Below are 17,022 nucleotides of genomic sequence, written 5' to 3'. Positions count from 1 at the left end.
CAGAGCAGCATCTCCGCCCATATTCCCTAGTAAGGATAGCCTAGGCTAGGCTAGCTTTGTATTTCTTGATTTTCTCCAGCTTCGTTTCCACATAAATTATCATCTTGCTTTTCTCTTTCACATCACTAGCAATCTTGGGACCCTGTTATGGCTAACCCTTTTAAGTTTGAATTAAGCAGTGCACTATAAATACGGTTTTGTAACCACTCGCTATAGAACAAAATTCCACCATTTTGAAACGAGTGAGGCCGACCACTGGCAGAGCAGCATCTCCGCCCATATTCCCTAGTAAGGATAGCCTAGGCTAGGCTAGCGTTGTATTTCTTGATTTTCTCCAGCTTCGTTTCCACATAAATTATCTTCTTGCTTTTCTCTTTCACATCACTAGCAATCTTGGGACCCTGTTAATGGCTAACCCTTTTAAGTTTGAATTAAGCAGTGCACTGTAAATACGGTTTTGTAACCACTCGCTATAGAACAAAATTCCACCATTTTGAAACGAGTGAGGCCGACCACTGGCAGAGCAGCATCTCCGCGAGGAGATGCCGACCAATAGCAGACCAGCATTGTAGTGACGCGTTGCATGGATGCATTGACGGTAACAGAAAATAAGTGCAATTATCTAAAAACGCCTGCAAATGGAGACAAAACAACACAAATACAGCCAAGTGCCTAGGGTCATGACAGTTGTTTTTGTCGCAAAGCCAGGAAAATACCGTATCGCAACATGAATATAGTGAACCTTCGTTTATCGCAGTAGACACGTTCCGAAACTGGCCACTATAGCTGAAAATCCACGAAGTAGCACCCCCACTTTTCACATAAAAAATAAAATAAAACAAAAAAATAAATATTTTTTAAAATTATTTTACATGTGAAAAGTCTTCATGCTATACATATTATTTAAGACAAATATTACTGCAATACACATATTTACTTACATCTTAAATTATTAAACCTTATACATTGTACAGTAGTGAACTGTTCCCGTTTCATTTGAAGTCTCACGCAGCTGCAGTCATATTAGCAGCAGCTCGGATGTTGAAAATAAAGTCTAATCTGTACATGATTAAAATTATTAAAATAGTTAATAAAATAATTGAAGTTTAGGCTCAGTATAAGCCTTCACGGGCCCAGCACGCTTGGGAGCTATTGCAAAAGTTTAATATGTAATGGAAAAAAAAAAATCCTTGAAGTCGTGAATCCACATAATGAAAAAAAATCCGCTATGTGGTGAATCCGCAATAGTGCGACCACAAAGTAGCCAGGGTTTACTATACAGTGGACACCCGTGTTACAGCGTCCCTGGCTTACATTTACTGTATTTCGTGTTTCGATGTGAAATACTGAGGTTTTTCTGGTCCCCTCTTTACGGTAGATCCCCGAATTTGTGACAAAAACAACTGTCATGACCCTGGAGCAGGGGTGGGCTATTACGGCCGGTGTCCATCATGTTTTCCGGTTTTCTCTCCCTAACATACCTGATTTAAACCATTAGCTCATCAACAAGCTCTGCTGGAGCTTGAAAATAATCATAATCATTTGAATCAGGTGTGTTTAAAAGAGAAAACGGCCTTAAAAAAAAACATCATCTTTGTCACTACGCCTCAGATTTATATTGATTTATATTGCGGACCGGTGGACGTATGGACGGGGTATGGTATGGACTTTTTGTCCACTTTCTTTTTAATCGCGAGAGGAGAGGGGAGGGGGGCGAGCTTGCTGTGCATTTCACGGTAGATCCGGAAAAAAAGAGCATTGCTGAGAACTTTCACTTTTCTGGAATGTGACAGAGCCAATATTTTCACGGACAGCACCTTCATTCTTTGCAGCAATTCTCGCCTGCCAAAAAATAAAAGTTTAAATGTCGCAATCGAGTGGCCGAGACCGTGCTAAATATTGTGCTGACAATGTTGCGCTATCGTTAGCTTAGCACAGTAACTACGGTTCAACAGTTGTTGAGTGAAGCAAATGCTGCACATACCAATTGTCCCAAGTTCTCGCTTCCGTCTTTCGACAAGCCAGGTGAGGGCTCTTGCTTGGCTCTATTTCGTATTGAAAGCTCAGCTGGCCGTGTTGGATCGCTCCCAGTGACCGCAAAGCGGCCGCCATGATTCATTCCTGCCCCCTGCGTGAGCCGTTAAATGTTCCCAAAGTTGATTGGTTGTGGCGACTCGAAACGCTGAAAAAGTAAATAAAAAATAAATTCACTCGAAAGGCGCTTCTCGTGACCGCGTGTGGCCATTTACGTCGCTCCGTTCGCGTCCATCGCGTCGCCCGACGTGCATTCGCGCCCAGTCACGCGAACTCCATTGACTACAATACAAAACGCTCCGCTTGTTCACCTCGTTCGCGTTCGGTGCACGCGCACCATTAAACAAAATCATCTCCAAAACATTATTTCGTGTGCAGCCCACGCAGCCACGTACCAGTTGATCCACGGACCGGGGGTTGGGGAACACTGCCCTAGAGGGTTGGCTGTGTTTGTATTGTTTTGCCTCCATCTGCTGGCATTTTTAGGGAATTTCACTTATTTACTATTGCCGTCTAACTGCTTCCATGCAACGTGTCACTATAATGCTGGTTTGCTATTGGTCGGCGTCTCCTCACGGAGATGCTGGTCTGCAATTGGTCGGCCTCACTCGTTTCAAAATGGCAGAACAGTAAAGCTTTGTTCAATTGTAAGTGGTTACAAAACCGTATTTATAGTGCATTTTACTGCTTAATTCAAAGTTGAAAGGGTTAGCCATGGGTCCCAATATTGCTAGTGATGTTCATTTATATGGAAACGATGCTGGAGATAATCCTTAATAGGGAATATGGGCATAACAAGCGCCAAAGGTCAATAAATCCTTTCTATAGTTTTTTATTTATGATGTTTTCTGATTGTATACATGTATATTATATATATGTAGCACTTACTATACAGTTTTGATACCAATTTTCAATATGTATGTATTTAATATAGTATTCAATATGTATTTACAATTTTGATGTTTTTACCTGGGGTTCTAAACGCATTAGCTATTTAACATAGGTTTGGATTGCCCGTCATACGACAAATTCGTGTTACAACCCCCAACTGTGGAACGGATTAATGTCGTAACACGGGGCCCACTGTATATGATTACTGGAGTTAATGATTAGTTAATGTCTTCAAATATAGGTAAGATGAGTCATTCAGAGCTGGTCAAGTATGGCCTGGCCGATGTGGTGGAGAACCCAGGGATCATCACTGATATTGGTATCAAAGTGGTGAATGAAGTTTTCAGTAATATAAAATACCTGCTCATCTACAATTGTCCTCACCTTCATAACCCTCACCACTGGATAACAGGTAAATAATTTTACTTCCTTTGAAATATTCCTTCCACATGAGAACACATGGCCTATAAATTATTTAGTGTAACAACACTGCTACGTTATGTTTCCTCAGATCAATCCAGATGGAACCGACTTGTTGATCTCACACTTGTACGCTGTCATGCTATCAAACTGGAGTCCTTCTCTCAGTTCATTGAAGCGCTGCCCTGTTTAGAGTTTATATGTCTGGACCAGATGTTTCGAGAACCACCAAAGGTAAACCAGTCCATTCACATGTGCAGAGTCACGTTACCCTAATCTTAGAAATTTGTGCTTGTAATACTCAGTATATACTGTTCAGTCGAAAATATGAAAGAACTGAGTGAGCAGATGCATTGAATAAGTATATAACAAGTCATAAAAGTCCTAGTATAGAACACTTGTAGTATCAAATGAGCATTCCTAAGTTTACCCAGTTGTTTGACATTTTTGTTGTTCTTAGTAAATTTTAGTGCACTACTGACATTTTTGTTCTTCTTAGTAAATTTTAGTGCACTACTAGTATAATGTATAGCAGTGATGAGGACTGCAATATTAGGGACTTACTCTAGTCCTCTAACAGTGTAGTTTTGCCAAAAACTTGCATTTGCCAAAAACTTGAGACTTGATTTGGATATGTGAGTCAGTCTTGGGACTTGGCTTGATATAATGACATAACAGACTTGATTGCTGGATTGATTGAGAAAAAGTATGATGAGTGCAAAAATGTATCTTATAGATTGCTGACAAATGCTTAAAATTTGGTATTTGTTCAGTACACAATAAATGACTAAATGGTAAATACCCAAAATTGCAATTGTCAGGGGTGCGCCAGAGTGGGCCTGAGTGCAGGAACTGGTATTGGAGTGTCTTCAGCTCTGGTCAGCAACCAGAATTCTAACAATGACAACAACAATAATAATCACCACCACCACAACAACAATGAGGCCAATTTGCCTCCGCATCCCCTACCTCCACACCAACCCCCTCCCCCTCCACCACCATCTCCCCCTTTCAACATCCAAAGACAACCGCAGCAGCACAATGGTAAGTCCCAACGACATTCCCGTGTTAAGTTATAAGATACCACTTTAACAATGTCTTAAATTCTTTTTTAATGCATTATATGTAATGGACTCTGTGATGATAAGCGGCTCTAAAAAACTAATGGATATATGTATGTAATGGGTGCATGCATAAGCATAAAATAAGACGCTCATTTGACTGTTCTCCAGAATCTATTTGCTCTGAAAGACAATACAGAACAGCGTTTGTCTTGGTAATTTCTCTTCAGCACATTTGCTTCCCTCAGCAAGCAACACTGCAAACGCAATAATTTCTTTTCCAAAATTAAAAACATGTATCATTATAAAATGGAAAAAAAATGTAGTAAACATGTTGTATTACTTTATACAAAGCTATATAAGAATTATTTTCACATTTTGTTTCACACTGCTTAAAGCATAGGCCTCAAACTCCAGGCCTCGAGGGCCGCAACCCTGCATGTTTTTGATACTTCTGTCATAAACACACCTGAATCAAATTATTAGCTCATCAGCAAGTTCTACAGGAGCTTGAAAATGGTCTTAATCATTTAAATCAGGTGTGTATAAGAGAGCAGTAACGAAAACATGGAGGTTTGTGTCCCTCAAGGACTGAAGTCTGAGACCTATGCAGCTTAAAGTATGTAATATTTAGGCACTTATTCATTTTGAAAACCACTATAAATTTCAGTGAGATGTAAATGAATGTGTTCTATCACACCAACATTTTCATATAATATTTCTATCTAATCATAGGTCTAGTAATTGATATGAATACTAAGAATTACTAGAGATGGGGAGCGCTGCTCAGATTGAGGACATCATGTTACTTTTAGCTACAGAAAACAAACTTTTGCGAGCATAATTCAAATCACATTTTGGATGTTTATTTGCATCTTGTGTGCTACTGAGCAAGTTTCTGGTTTGTATGCCAATTGCAAAGAAAAAAGAAAAAGGGTATGCCAACCATAAATAAAAGAGGGAAGGGGGATAACGTGGAAGGTCGCCGTCAAAAAAACATATGCATGTTTAACCATTCATATCCGTGAAGGTTATAGCTTGGTGAGTATAAGTCTAAATTGTGTGCTTTTGACTTGTTGTCGTGTATGACTAAAATGTGTGTTTTATATTGTTTTTATGTGTGTACGACTCTAAATTGTGTGTGTTAGAATTGTTTTTCGTGACTACAAATCAAAAACCTGCCATCATAAAGTCTTCTGAATACAACTCTCACTTGCACGGATACGACGCTTCACTACACACAATTCATGTCTGTGCATGAATCTCTCATGTGGATTGCCGTTTGTGGATACTGTAAACTCTGTTTTCTGTGCACACATCTTTATGTGGATTGTTGTCCGTTGGTACACATCTCCTTTTCTGTTGGTTTGAGTTATATAATATAAATTGAGATGTCACACCAAGCTACCAGCTACAGTAAGTCGATCTGTGAGCCATCTGTCGTGCTTGCACGAAACGGCAAGGAATACAGAGCCTTCAATAGCTCACCGCATTTTAATGTTAAGGATAATGCAGCACATTTTTAATGATGGTCAAATAAAGTTTTGTTTTCCATTTGTGGCCATTTTGGGCCAATTGCTTCGAAAATGGCTAAAATTTCTGGAAGCTTCTTTAACAGCTAGGGACAGCTCTTGGCAGAAACAAACACAGTAGTTGAATTAAAAGAAGCCTTCCCTACAAAAAACACTCGTGTTAGCAGAATATGTTACGGCATTATTTCCAACAAAAGAAGCGAGCAGACTGAACCAACGTTCAAGTCCATCCTTGTTCACATACTTCAGCTAATTCATTTAAGAATGGCAGGGTATAGAGCTGAGTGCTGCAGTTAGAGAACACTGAAAAGCATTCCATTTGACTTGTTACTTAATTGTGGTCTTTTGGCATATACACAATTATAGTCTTTGTGCAACATAGATGGTTTACAACTTCAGGTATTTATTGTCACGTTTCTGTCCATTTTTGTTGTGGGTTTAGGGTTGTGTTGTTTCAGTTATAGGTTCTCTGTGTTTCCCCCGTGTGTCGTCACTGTAATTAACCTCACCTGTCGCTCGTGTGTTCCAGACTAGTGTTTCCTCCAGTCATTTTCCCCACCCCTTGTCGTTCCCAGGTGTCTTGTGTCTTAATTAGTTTTGTTAGTATTTAAGCCCCAGTGTTTTGCCTCGTCCCTTGTCGGGTCATTGTACGTCTTCCCCCTGCTGTCTTGCCTCGCCCTCCCTTGTATCCATTTTTCTCGTGCTGCCTCCTGTTCCTTGTTGCCCCAGTAAGTTGAGTTTAGCATTTTTTGTTGTACTTTGAATTTTTTAGTCCTTTCCAACCCTGTTATTAAATATCCTCTTTTGAGCCTCGTCCCAGTCTGTCCCGCATCGTTTTGGTTCCACCTTTCCCACGTCCCACATTGCCTCAAGTCGCCATGCTCAAACGTGACATTTATGGCAAAATCAACTTGAGCAGCATCACAAGGAAAAAGTAAAACATCTGCTTGGAGTGCATTCAATGTTACCCTGGAGCTGCCTTCACCGACTGGTCACAATGTGGGAAATCTGAAACATGTTTAAGTTGCACATTGAACAGAAGGACAAACAATGTTTGGTTTCTAACAATTACCATAGCTTTTAAGAAGAAAGGGTGTCTTTCAGGTTGCAAACCATGAGGCTTCTACAAGGTTTGAGCTAACGGCCTTCGCACGTTGACCTAGAGTGGAGCCCGTGCCATGGTGCAATTTAGTGTGAATTGTGTCTCTCTCTCTCACTTGGTCAACTACCTGCAAAAAATATATAACTAATGGATATGAACACAGGAAAATATGAATTTACAAAAATAAGATTTATTCTGTTTTGCAATATTTTCACATTGTTGCCAAACAATATGAGAATTGGACCCTAAAATTAACTCTTTCAGTGCCAAGCATAATCTGAAAAGGCAACCCCTAGAGTGCCAGCCGACTTCCAGCATTTTGACGCATCTCTCAAGCCTCTACTGCCTTGAAAATTAACTTTATCACCAAAAAGCACATTTCTACTGCATTTCAGCCCTGCCACTAAAGGACCAGCTCATGCCATTTCAATGACACACAGGTTACACCTACATAAACAAAGTTGTGGGTGTTGATGAGGACAAGGCTGGAGCTCAATATGTCATGATTGAGTGACTGGACATTTTAAAAGGAAGATGGTGAATGACACCATTGTTCATCATCTGTCATTGTTACCTGCAAGGAAACACGCGCATCTATCATTGCATTGCCCAAAAAGGGCCAGTCAGGGAAGTCTATAGCAGCGAGTAAGATTGCACCTCAGTCAACCATCTATCGAATTATCAAGAACTTCAAGGAGAGAGGTTCAGTTGTTGCCAAACATGCTCCAGGGCGCCCAAGAAAATCCAGCAAGCGCCAGGACCTGAAGGTGTTTCAATTGCAGGATCAGACCACCACCAGTGCAGAGCTTGCTCAGGAATGGCAGCAGACAGATGTGAGTGCATCTGCACGCACAGTGAGGCGAAGACTTTTGGATTAAGGCCTGGTGTCAAGGACCTCAGCAAATAAGCCACTTCTCTCCAGTAAAACCATCAGGGACAGGCTGACATTCTGCAGAAGTTACAAGGACTGGAGTACTGAAGACTGGGGTAAAGTCATTTTCTGTGATGAATCCCCCTTCCGATTATTTGGGGCATCTGGAAGAAGGCTTGTTCGTAGAAGACAAGGTGAGCGCTACCATCATTCCTGTCTTGTGCCAACAGTGAAGCATCCTGAGTCCATTCAGGTATAGGGTTGCTTTTCGGTCAAGGGAGTGGGCTTTCTCACAATCTTGTCTAAAACTACATCCATGAATAAAGAATGGTACCTGAACGTCCTCAGAGAACAACTTCTCCTAGTCTAAGGACAGCTTGGTGATGAAGAATGCCTTTTCTAGCATGATGGAGCACCTTGCCATAAACCAAAAGTCATTAAAAAATGGCTAGTGGAACAAAACATTAAGACTTTGGACCCTTGGCCAGGAAACGCTCCAGATCTTAATCTGATTGAGAACTTTTGGTCAATCCTCAAGAGGCGGGTGGACAATCAAAATCCACAAATTCTGACAAACTCTACGCATTGATTATGCAAGGATGGTCTGTCATTAGTCAGGATTTTGGTCCAGAAGTTGATTGACTGCATGCAAGGGAGAATTGCAGGGGTCGTGCAAATATTGATTTAGTGCATGAATTCTTCGTAATTCTCAACAAAGGTTGATACTTATGAAATGCTTCTAACTGTATTTTATTACACCATAGAAACATCCGACAAAAACACCTAAAAACCCTGAAGCAGCAGTCTGTGAAAAAAAAATAGTTGTGTCATTCTCAAAACTTTTGTCCATGACTGTATACTCTATAACTACATTACAATAGTGTCATCTATCCATTCAGAAAAAAGAAAAAACATTGTTAAGAATTCTTGACACTGACAAGTATTTTACAGGACGAACATTCTCATCCATGGCACTGAAAGAGTTATGGGTGCGTTCTATGCAGAGGTTTGTCCTATATTTGGGCCTCCATTCGTCTTTAACATCCTGTGGACTTTTCTTTGACTTTGCTGCAGATGGGTTCTGATCTGACCAGTGGAAGAAGAGCAATAATTGAAAAATGCTTTCTCTCAGCAAAATCAAATCACTGCACCTAATGTGCCACCAAGTGTTGAAATTCCTGTCATTTCAAGTCATAATAAAATGAATGCAAATATTCACATCAAACCATAATTCTTCAATAATTAATTAATTTTAGGTGGGTCATATTAAAAAGACCAGTGGGGTGGATTTGGCCCGTGGGCCATCGGTTTCCCACCTGTGGTCTAACCGGTAAGTTTTTCGATAGCATAAAAAAAACGCATTTACTTGTTCAAATGTAATCCAGATATTACCCTGCTATTTTGCTGATCAAGATAGATATTCTTCGTTTTAATGCGGTTTCCGCCAAAATCGATCACCCAAGCCCCTCTCCTTTTTTTTTTCAAACCCTTATGGTGCTATACATGCTAGCTAGGTTATCATAGTTTGGCAAGTGAGGTCTTTTCTGTCACCCCTTCTAAGTTTTGCTATTAATAAATATGTATTCATCAGTAACGTAATATAAATTCTTATTGCAAACAGTGATACCTAATCACTTATAACTGTGGATCCTTTAGACCAGGGTTTCTCAAACTTTTTGGAGTCAGTGACCCTTTTTTAGAAATTACATTTTCAAAGGGCATCCATTACAAATGCTTGTGGAAACAAAACAAACAAACAAACATATAACAATAACACAAGTGCTCTTTTTATTTACCAACCTATTCAATTTGACAACAACTAAATTTGTTACTTTAAAGCCATAGTGGTTTACAAGATAAAAATAGCAAATTGCTCGCCTCCTCATAACAAACTGGGTCAGTTTCCCTCAAACAGGTTGCTGCCAAATATTTACTGAGTAATGAATCAAGCTAATGACGTGGATTACGTGGGTCTATTCAACAAATAACAAAATTAATAATTTAAAAAAATATATATTAAACTGCTTGAATTGCTTGCTTTATTGATTTTTCATGGACCCCCTGCAGTCAGGCAACGGACCCCCGGGTGTCTGCAGACCTTACTTTGAGAACCACTGCTTTAGACTAAAGCCATCACGTTAGCACCCCACATGCACACATACACACACGGGTAAATACAAATACAAAGCATTATTCAAATGTACATGTGCTTCATCTTTTTGTGGATTTTATTGACATTAACAAGCCTTAGAAAAAAAAGTATTTTCACAATTGAATGGCAGCCTGCACTTGTTTGTAAATTAAGCCTTTTTGATGACTCAATTGCGACTTGTTGTAATTTGTTCTCACAGCACCAATGGAGGTCAACGGGATAGAGGATGAGGAGGAGAACACACAGGCTGAGCCAGAAATTGAGGTGAAAGGGGCTGCCATGGCAGATGAGCTCACAGGGCCCAGTCAGCAGGCTGGTTCACAACAGCCTCCCGATGGTGATGAAGAGCAAGCAGGTTTGTTATAATTAAGGTTTGTTATAATCAAGGTTTGTAATAATTAAGTTATAATTAGTGTAATGTTCAAACACTTATCATCACACTGACTTATTAGTCATTGAGTTAATGATTGTATATATTCCCTTATACATACTCAATAAATATGAAATTGTATTGGCAACTTGTTATACCCTTTCTAGGTCCTAGTGGTTTGGTCCAACAGTGTAGACCACCTAAGCCCCCGCTAGTCCTGTCTGATTCAGATAGTGAGGAGGAGGAGGAAGGCCTAGTTTCAAGACTAACTCCATCAGCTTCCTGTTTGCAGCGACCTATTTCTTGCCCAGGTGTCCACGCAATACAAATTACTTATCATATGTTGCAGAATTTTGCCATAACCCTCCCGAATATTATGGCGTTAAATTTGTGCCACAATTACAGGCGCGCAAAAAAAAAATTTGAGTGGAGAAAATCAAACTGAGCGAGCGAAAACAGATTTTGAGCGCAAGAAAAAAACTATTGAGTGCGTAATAATAAGAGTTTGAGCGCGCGCCGATGGATTTTGAACACAGAAAAAGAAATTACTCGCTCAAAATTCCTTTTTGCTCGCTCGGGATAGCCCTCTCTCGCTCAACATCTCACTCTCGCTCACGATACTCCTCCCTCCCTTGCTCAACATCAAGCTCTCGCTCGCTCAAGTCGTCCTCTGCGCTCGCTCAGTTCAGCTCAGACGTTACGTTTGTGCCACAAAACCAGAGCTGGTAAAGCACATTGATTGACAGCTTGGTATCCAATGAGATTGCTTGTACGCTATCCGTTGACGTACGCTCGTTTGCCCTGTGTTCACTCGGAAAGGGCAAACGAGAGTGCATCAACACGGACTTGGGCTGGAGAATTACTTTTCATGTTATTTTTATTACGGTATTGTATCATTTGACAGAAATACCTTTTTAGTTTTTGTACTTTAATAATATAAGCCCACCTCCTCCCGCCCAAGTCGATAAGACGCACTCTCGTTTGCTCGTTCCGGGTGAACACAACAAGCAATCTTATTGGATACCAATCAATGTGTGTTTACAAGCACCGATTGGCTGGTTTTGTGGCACAAACGTAACGTGTGAGCAGAACTGAGCGAGCGAGAGCTCGATGTTGAGCAAACGCGATGTTGAGCGAGGGAGGGAGGAGTATCGAGAGCGAGATGTTGAGCGGGAGAATGCTATTGCGAGCAAGCAAAATGGAATTTTGAGCGAGAAAGTTCTTTTCAATAACTTTTTTTCTGCGCTCAAAATCTGTTTTCGCTCGCTCAGTTTGATTTTCTCTGCTCAATTTTTTTCCCGTGCGCTTGTAATTTTGGCACAAATATAACGCCATAGAATATTGGTTGTATTTAAAGGTAGCAATTTATTGCTTGTAAACCCATCCTTTAGTACGCCTTTTCATTCTTTCTTCCATATACACAATGTTCATGTGTCATTTTCTTAAAAAAAGGTTAATGTATGTCCTTTAACAGTGTGTGAAATGATCAGCCATATAAATAGAAATTATGTGCTTTGATCATTAAAATGTGTCCATTCCGTAATCTTAATCTAGCTATGTGTTTTCAGGTAAAGGAAAGACTCCCCTGCGGTGGACTAATAACGTGCCTGTATTAACATCTGTGTCAGGGAATCGGGTGAAAGCTCCTATCCCAGATGGCCACTGTGAAAAGAGTTGTCAGGTGACCAGTGAACAGATCAAAGCTGACATAAAAGCTGCATCTGAAAACAACCGGAAGACTAGCAGTAAAGGAGTTAACACAGAATCAGAGGCAAAATTGGAGCCTGATGGCACAGCGCAAAGCACCAGTGTCAATAGGGCAGCAGAAAGGACTAGGGCCGAATGTGTCGGCACGATTGACCCTGGGGTGGCCACTGGAACCGAGAGAGTAAATAGTTGGGGTAGCAGAACTAACGGGACTTCAGAAAACCACTTTCGAGCAGATACTGGTGACAGGAGCACCAGGGAAGTTGGATTAAGGCAACCTTCAAGTACTGCTAGTGTAGCACATCTGGAATCCAGAGTTTCTGATGGAAAAACCACACCAGGACCATCTGCTGGTCAGAGACAAAGACGAACATCTGTTGCACAGCGTTCAAGTTGTAAGCGAACTCAGGCCAGTGATGAAAACTCCTCTGTACCCAGACGACCTTTGACCCGGTCCTGCACTCGTATGTCCTCTGTATCCTTGATGCCTGAAGCAGGTAATTAAAAATAATTGAAAAAGATCATCAAGATTATCTGGGCACAATGAAGTTAAATTCTGTTTTTCAAACATGTCAAAGCCAGCAACATGCTTCTGTGAACTAAGTTGACTGATAAAGATGAGTTAAGTTGCTTAGGTGCATGCATATGTCTTTTTTTAATATTTGTGTCTTATTTATTAATAGATCTTCCGAGAACCAGGCCTCGGGTAGCAACACGGAGAAGAAGAATGGCTGACAAATCAACCAGCACGTCAGATCCGGTGACAGAGGATGACCACATTCAGGTAATTTATGTGTTTTCACTGTGACTCGATAGGACCCCCGGGTTACAGCGTCCCTGTCTTAGGTTTTTTTTTTTCATGTTGCGATGTGGAATACTGAGATTTTTCCGTCCCCTTTTTACGGTATTTTCCTTGCTTTGTGACAAAAACAACTGTCATGACGCTAGGGGGTTGGCTGTATTTGTGTTGTTTTGTCTACATTTGCAGGCGTTTTTAAGTAATTGCACTTATTTACTATTGCCGTCTAACTACTTCCATGCAACGTGTGACTACAATTCTGGTCTGCTATTGGTCGGCGTCTCCTCACCGAGATGGTGGTCTGCTATTGGTCGGCCTCACTTGTTTAAAATGGCTGAACGATTAAAGCTTTGTTCTATCGTGAGTAGTTACAAAACCGTATTTATAGTGCATTTTACTGCTTACTTCAAACTTGAATGGGTTAGCCATGGGTCCCAAGATTGCTAGTGATGTTAAAGAGAGAAGTAAGATGATTTATATGGAAACAAAGCTGGAGAGAATCAAGAAATACGAAGCTAGCCTAGCCTAAGCTACCCTTACTAGAGAATGTGGGCGTAACTAGTGCCACTATATTTTTTATTTATGATGTTTTCTGAATTTATACATGTATATTATATATACATAGCTGTAACGGCGGGAGGAGAGAGGACCCAAGAGCACGCAGAACTGGTAAGGGCAAATGCAGAACGTTTATTTAACAGAAGGTGCAGGTGGTCGTGGGAGCCGACGAGAGCGTGGCGAAGAGGTCTGGGGGGTCCCGGGGTCAGGAGAGCTGGGGTTTGGCTGGGAGCCAGGCAAAGGGAGTGAGACAGGAGGGGGGCTCGGGCAGACAGGTTAAGACGGCAGGCTAGCGGGTGGTCAGAGGCAGGCAGGGTCGAAATACCAAAGGTCCAGACAAGTCGGCAGGCAATCGGGTGGTCAAGGACGAACGGGGTCGGAGAACAGGCAGGCAGGCAGGATGAATCGCTGGAAAGCTCGGCGTGGCATTGAGGCAATCTGGCAGGTTGTGAATGGAAGTGACCGGGCTTTATACTAGGCGAGTGAGTGGTTGCAGGTGTTAGTGTTTGGGCTAATTAGCTGGAGGGCTGAGCAGGTGAGGCTGGGAGTGAGGTGGCTGAACTGGTGAACTGTGACACAGAGCACTTACTATACTATTTTGGTACCAATTTTTAATATGTATGTACAATTTTGATGTTTTTACCTGCGGTTCTAAACGCATTAGCTATTTAACAAAGGTTTGGGTTACCCGCCATACAGTGAATTCACGTTATGACCCCAACCGCGAAACGGATTAATATTGTAACACGGGGGCTCCCCCTCTGTGTGTGTGTGTGTGTGTGTGTGTGTGTGTGTGTGTGTGTGTGTGTGTGTACATATATATACAGTGGGCCCCCGGGTTACGAACTTAATCCGTTCAGCGGCTACGCTCGTATCTCGGATTGTTCGTATAGCGGGCAATCCAAACCCATGTTAATTCGTGAATGCATGCAACGCGCGCAGAAGCCTTAGGTGAGAACATCACGCTGTATACATATATTATTATTGAGTCACATAATCTACTGTACAGTTTCATTAAATAACAAATACAAAGGAATAACGACTTTTACCTTTGGTAAGATGTGACTTGAGCTGAGATAAGCAGAAGTCAACACTATAAACCAGACATGCTATTGGTCTTACAGTGTCACAGTAACTTTTTCAGTCAGGGTTTTCTCTACTTCCTTCCATCCCAACCAGCTGTGCCATCAAGCTAGATAAAGGCGTTCGGCCAATAGCATATCGGCACTTCTGTGATTGACGTGTGATGCCGGCCAATAGCATCTCCGTGAGTGAGACCAGGTGACCTTAATCGACCAATAGCATATTGGCGTCTGACTGATACTGACTGATACTTATTGGCACGTTTTTTTAAACGGTTGGAATGTATTGACATCTAATTGATTAAAACACATTTAAACCTGTGACGATTCTTTGTCCTGCAATCGGCACACTTAATTTCATGTCAGCTGTTTTTCCCGACGTGAATTGAGCTGAGTGGAGGGGAGGGTGTGTGTGTTGTATTAATTAGGCACCATACTTATAGCCTGTTCGAACATTAGTTCACTCTTGGTTTCAACTCACAGTATTGCAACAAGGGCGCTGTCCCAAAGCATGTCGGGAGGTTGCCGTCTAACATGACATGCAGTTATGTAGAACGACCATTAAACAGCACTGAATTTCCACCCGTAAAAGGATGCAGAGATTAACGCTTAATGCCAACACGGCAACGCAAATAGGCTATTGGTCTTACAGTGTTACAGTAACTCTTTCAGTCAGGGTGCAAATCACGGAGATACTAAAACATCATTCTCTTATTTCTTCCTTTACCGCTGCTAGTAATTTTAGAAGCTATGTCTAACAGATAAAGTTTGCAAAGTCTTCAAAACATTCCGTTTTTCACACATTTTCTCTACTTCCTTCCATCCTGTCCCATCAAGCTAGATAAAGGCGTTCGGCCAATAGCATATCGGCATTTCTGTGATTGACGTGTGACGCCGGCCAATAGCATCTCCGTGAGTGAGACCGGGTGACCTTAATCGACCAATAGCATATTGGCGTCTCCTTGACTGACTGATAATTATTCGCACTTTTTTTTAAACGGTTGGAATGTATTGACATCTTATTGATTAAAACACATTTAAACCTGTGACGATTTTTTGTCCTGCAATCGGCACACTTAATTTCATGTCAGCTGTTTTTCCCGACGTGAATTGAGCTGGGTGGAGGCGGAGGAGAGGTTGTGTGTGTAGTATTAACTAGGCACCACACTTATAGCTTGTTCGAGCGTCGGTTCACTGTTGGTTTTAATTCACAGAACTGCAACAATGGCGCTGTACCAAAGCATGTCGGGAAATCGCCGACTAACATGACATGCAGTTTAGTCTTGCAACCATTAATTAGCACTGTGTTACCATCCGTAACAGGGTGCAGAGATTAACGTCTTGAGTTAATATGGCAACGCAGATAGGCTATTGGTCTTACAGTGTTACCGTAACTCTTTCAGTCATGGTGCAAATCACGGAGATACTAAAACATCATCCTCTTATTTCTTCCTTTACCGCTGCTAGTAATTTTAGAAGCTATGTCTAACAGATAAAGTTTGCAAAGTCTTCAAAACATTCCGTTTTTCTCTACTTCCTTCCATCCTGTCCCATCAAGCTAGATAAAGGCGTTCGGCCAATAGCATATCGGCATTTCTGTGATTGACGTGTGACGCCGGCCAATAGCATCTCCGTGAGTGAGACCGGGTGACCTTAATCGACCAATAGCATATTGGCGTCTCCTTGACTGACTGATAATTATTCGCACTTTTTTTTAAACGGTTGGAATGTATTGACAATTAATTAAAAAAAAACACACATTTAAACCAATGACAATTCTTTGTCCTGCAATCGGCACATTTAATTTCATGTCAGCTGTTTTTCCCTTTAGCTGTACAAACACTACACTTAAATGGTAATATATTTAGACACCGTGAGTGAGACAGTCAGTGTGACGTTGTAAGACCAATAGCGTTCACATTACCGCCATAAGTACCTGTTGATGATTGTAGATGACGCAATTGCTGAATATGATAACGCAGGTAGGCGAGAACATTTCTACATACTCAATGGCTGGTTTGTCGGAATGCTCGCAAGACGAAAGGTTGCTCGTAAGCGGAGGACAAAAATCTCCCTGATCCACGCTCGTAAGGCGAATTGTTCGCAAATCAGGATGCTCGTAAGCCGGGGGCTGACTGTATATATATATATATATATATATATATATATATATATATATATATATATATATATACAGTGAGCCCCTCGTGTTACGAACTTAATCCTTTCAGCGGCTATGCTCGTAACTCGAATTGCTCGTATGACGGGTAATCCAAACCTATTTTAATTAGTGAATGCGTGCAACGCGTGCAAAAACCTTAGGTAAAAACATCACGACTATATACACATATTAAAAATTAGTAACATAATCTACTGTACAGTTAAATTAAATAACAAACATAAAAAGGAAAAATGACATTTACCTTTGGGGCGACGTGACTTG

General features: G+C 41.2%; 1 protein-coding gene across 4 annotated transcripts in view; it reads left to right on the top strand.

Annotated features, from left to right (window-relative positions):
• fbxo38 (F-box protein 38) overlaps positions 1–17,022 on the top strand; it is a 47,069-nt gene that overhangs the window by 14,288 nt on the left and 15,759 nt on the right. For all 4 annotated transcript variants that reach the window (XM_088431141.1, XM_088431142.1, XM_088431140.1 and 1 more), the window contains 7 exons: positions 3,167–3,337; positions 3,437–3,579; positions 4,167–4,389; positions 10,263–10,418; positions 10,601–10,744; positions 12,002–12,637; positions 12,824–12,924. In XM_088431141.1, the coding sequence (XP_088287267.1) occupies positions 3,167–3,337; positions 3,437–3,579; positions 4,167–4,389; positions 10,263–10,418; positions 10,601–10,744; positions 12,002–12,637; positions 12,824–12,924 (1,574 nt within the window). The remainder of the gene's footprint in view (positions 1–3,166; positions 3,338–3,436; positions 3,580–4,166; positions 4,390–10,262; positions 10,419–10,600; positions 10,745–12,001; positions 12,638–12,823; positions 12,925–17,022) is intronic.

This window comes from Hippichthys cyanospilos, chromosome 13, assembly GCF_059441005.1.
Source record: "Hippichthys cyanospilos isolate Australia breed blue-spotted pipefish chromosome 13, RoL_Hcya_1.0, whole genome shotgun sequence".
Lineage (NCBI taxonomy): Eukaryota > Metazoa > Chordata > Actinopteri > Syngnathiformes > Syngnathidae > Hippichthys > Hippichthys cyanospilos.
This window is presented reverse-complemented; position numbering and strand designations above follow the sequence as displayed.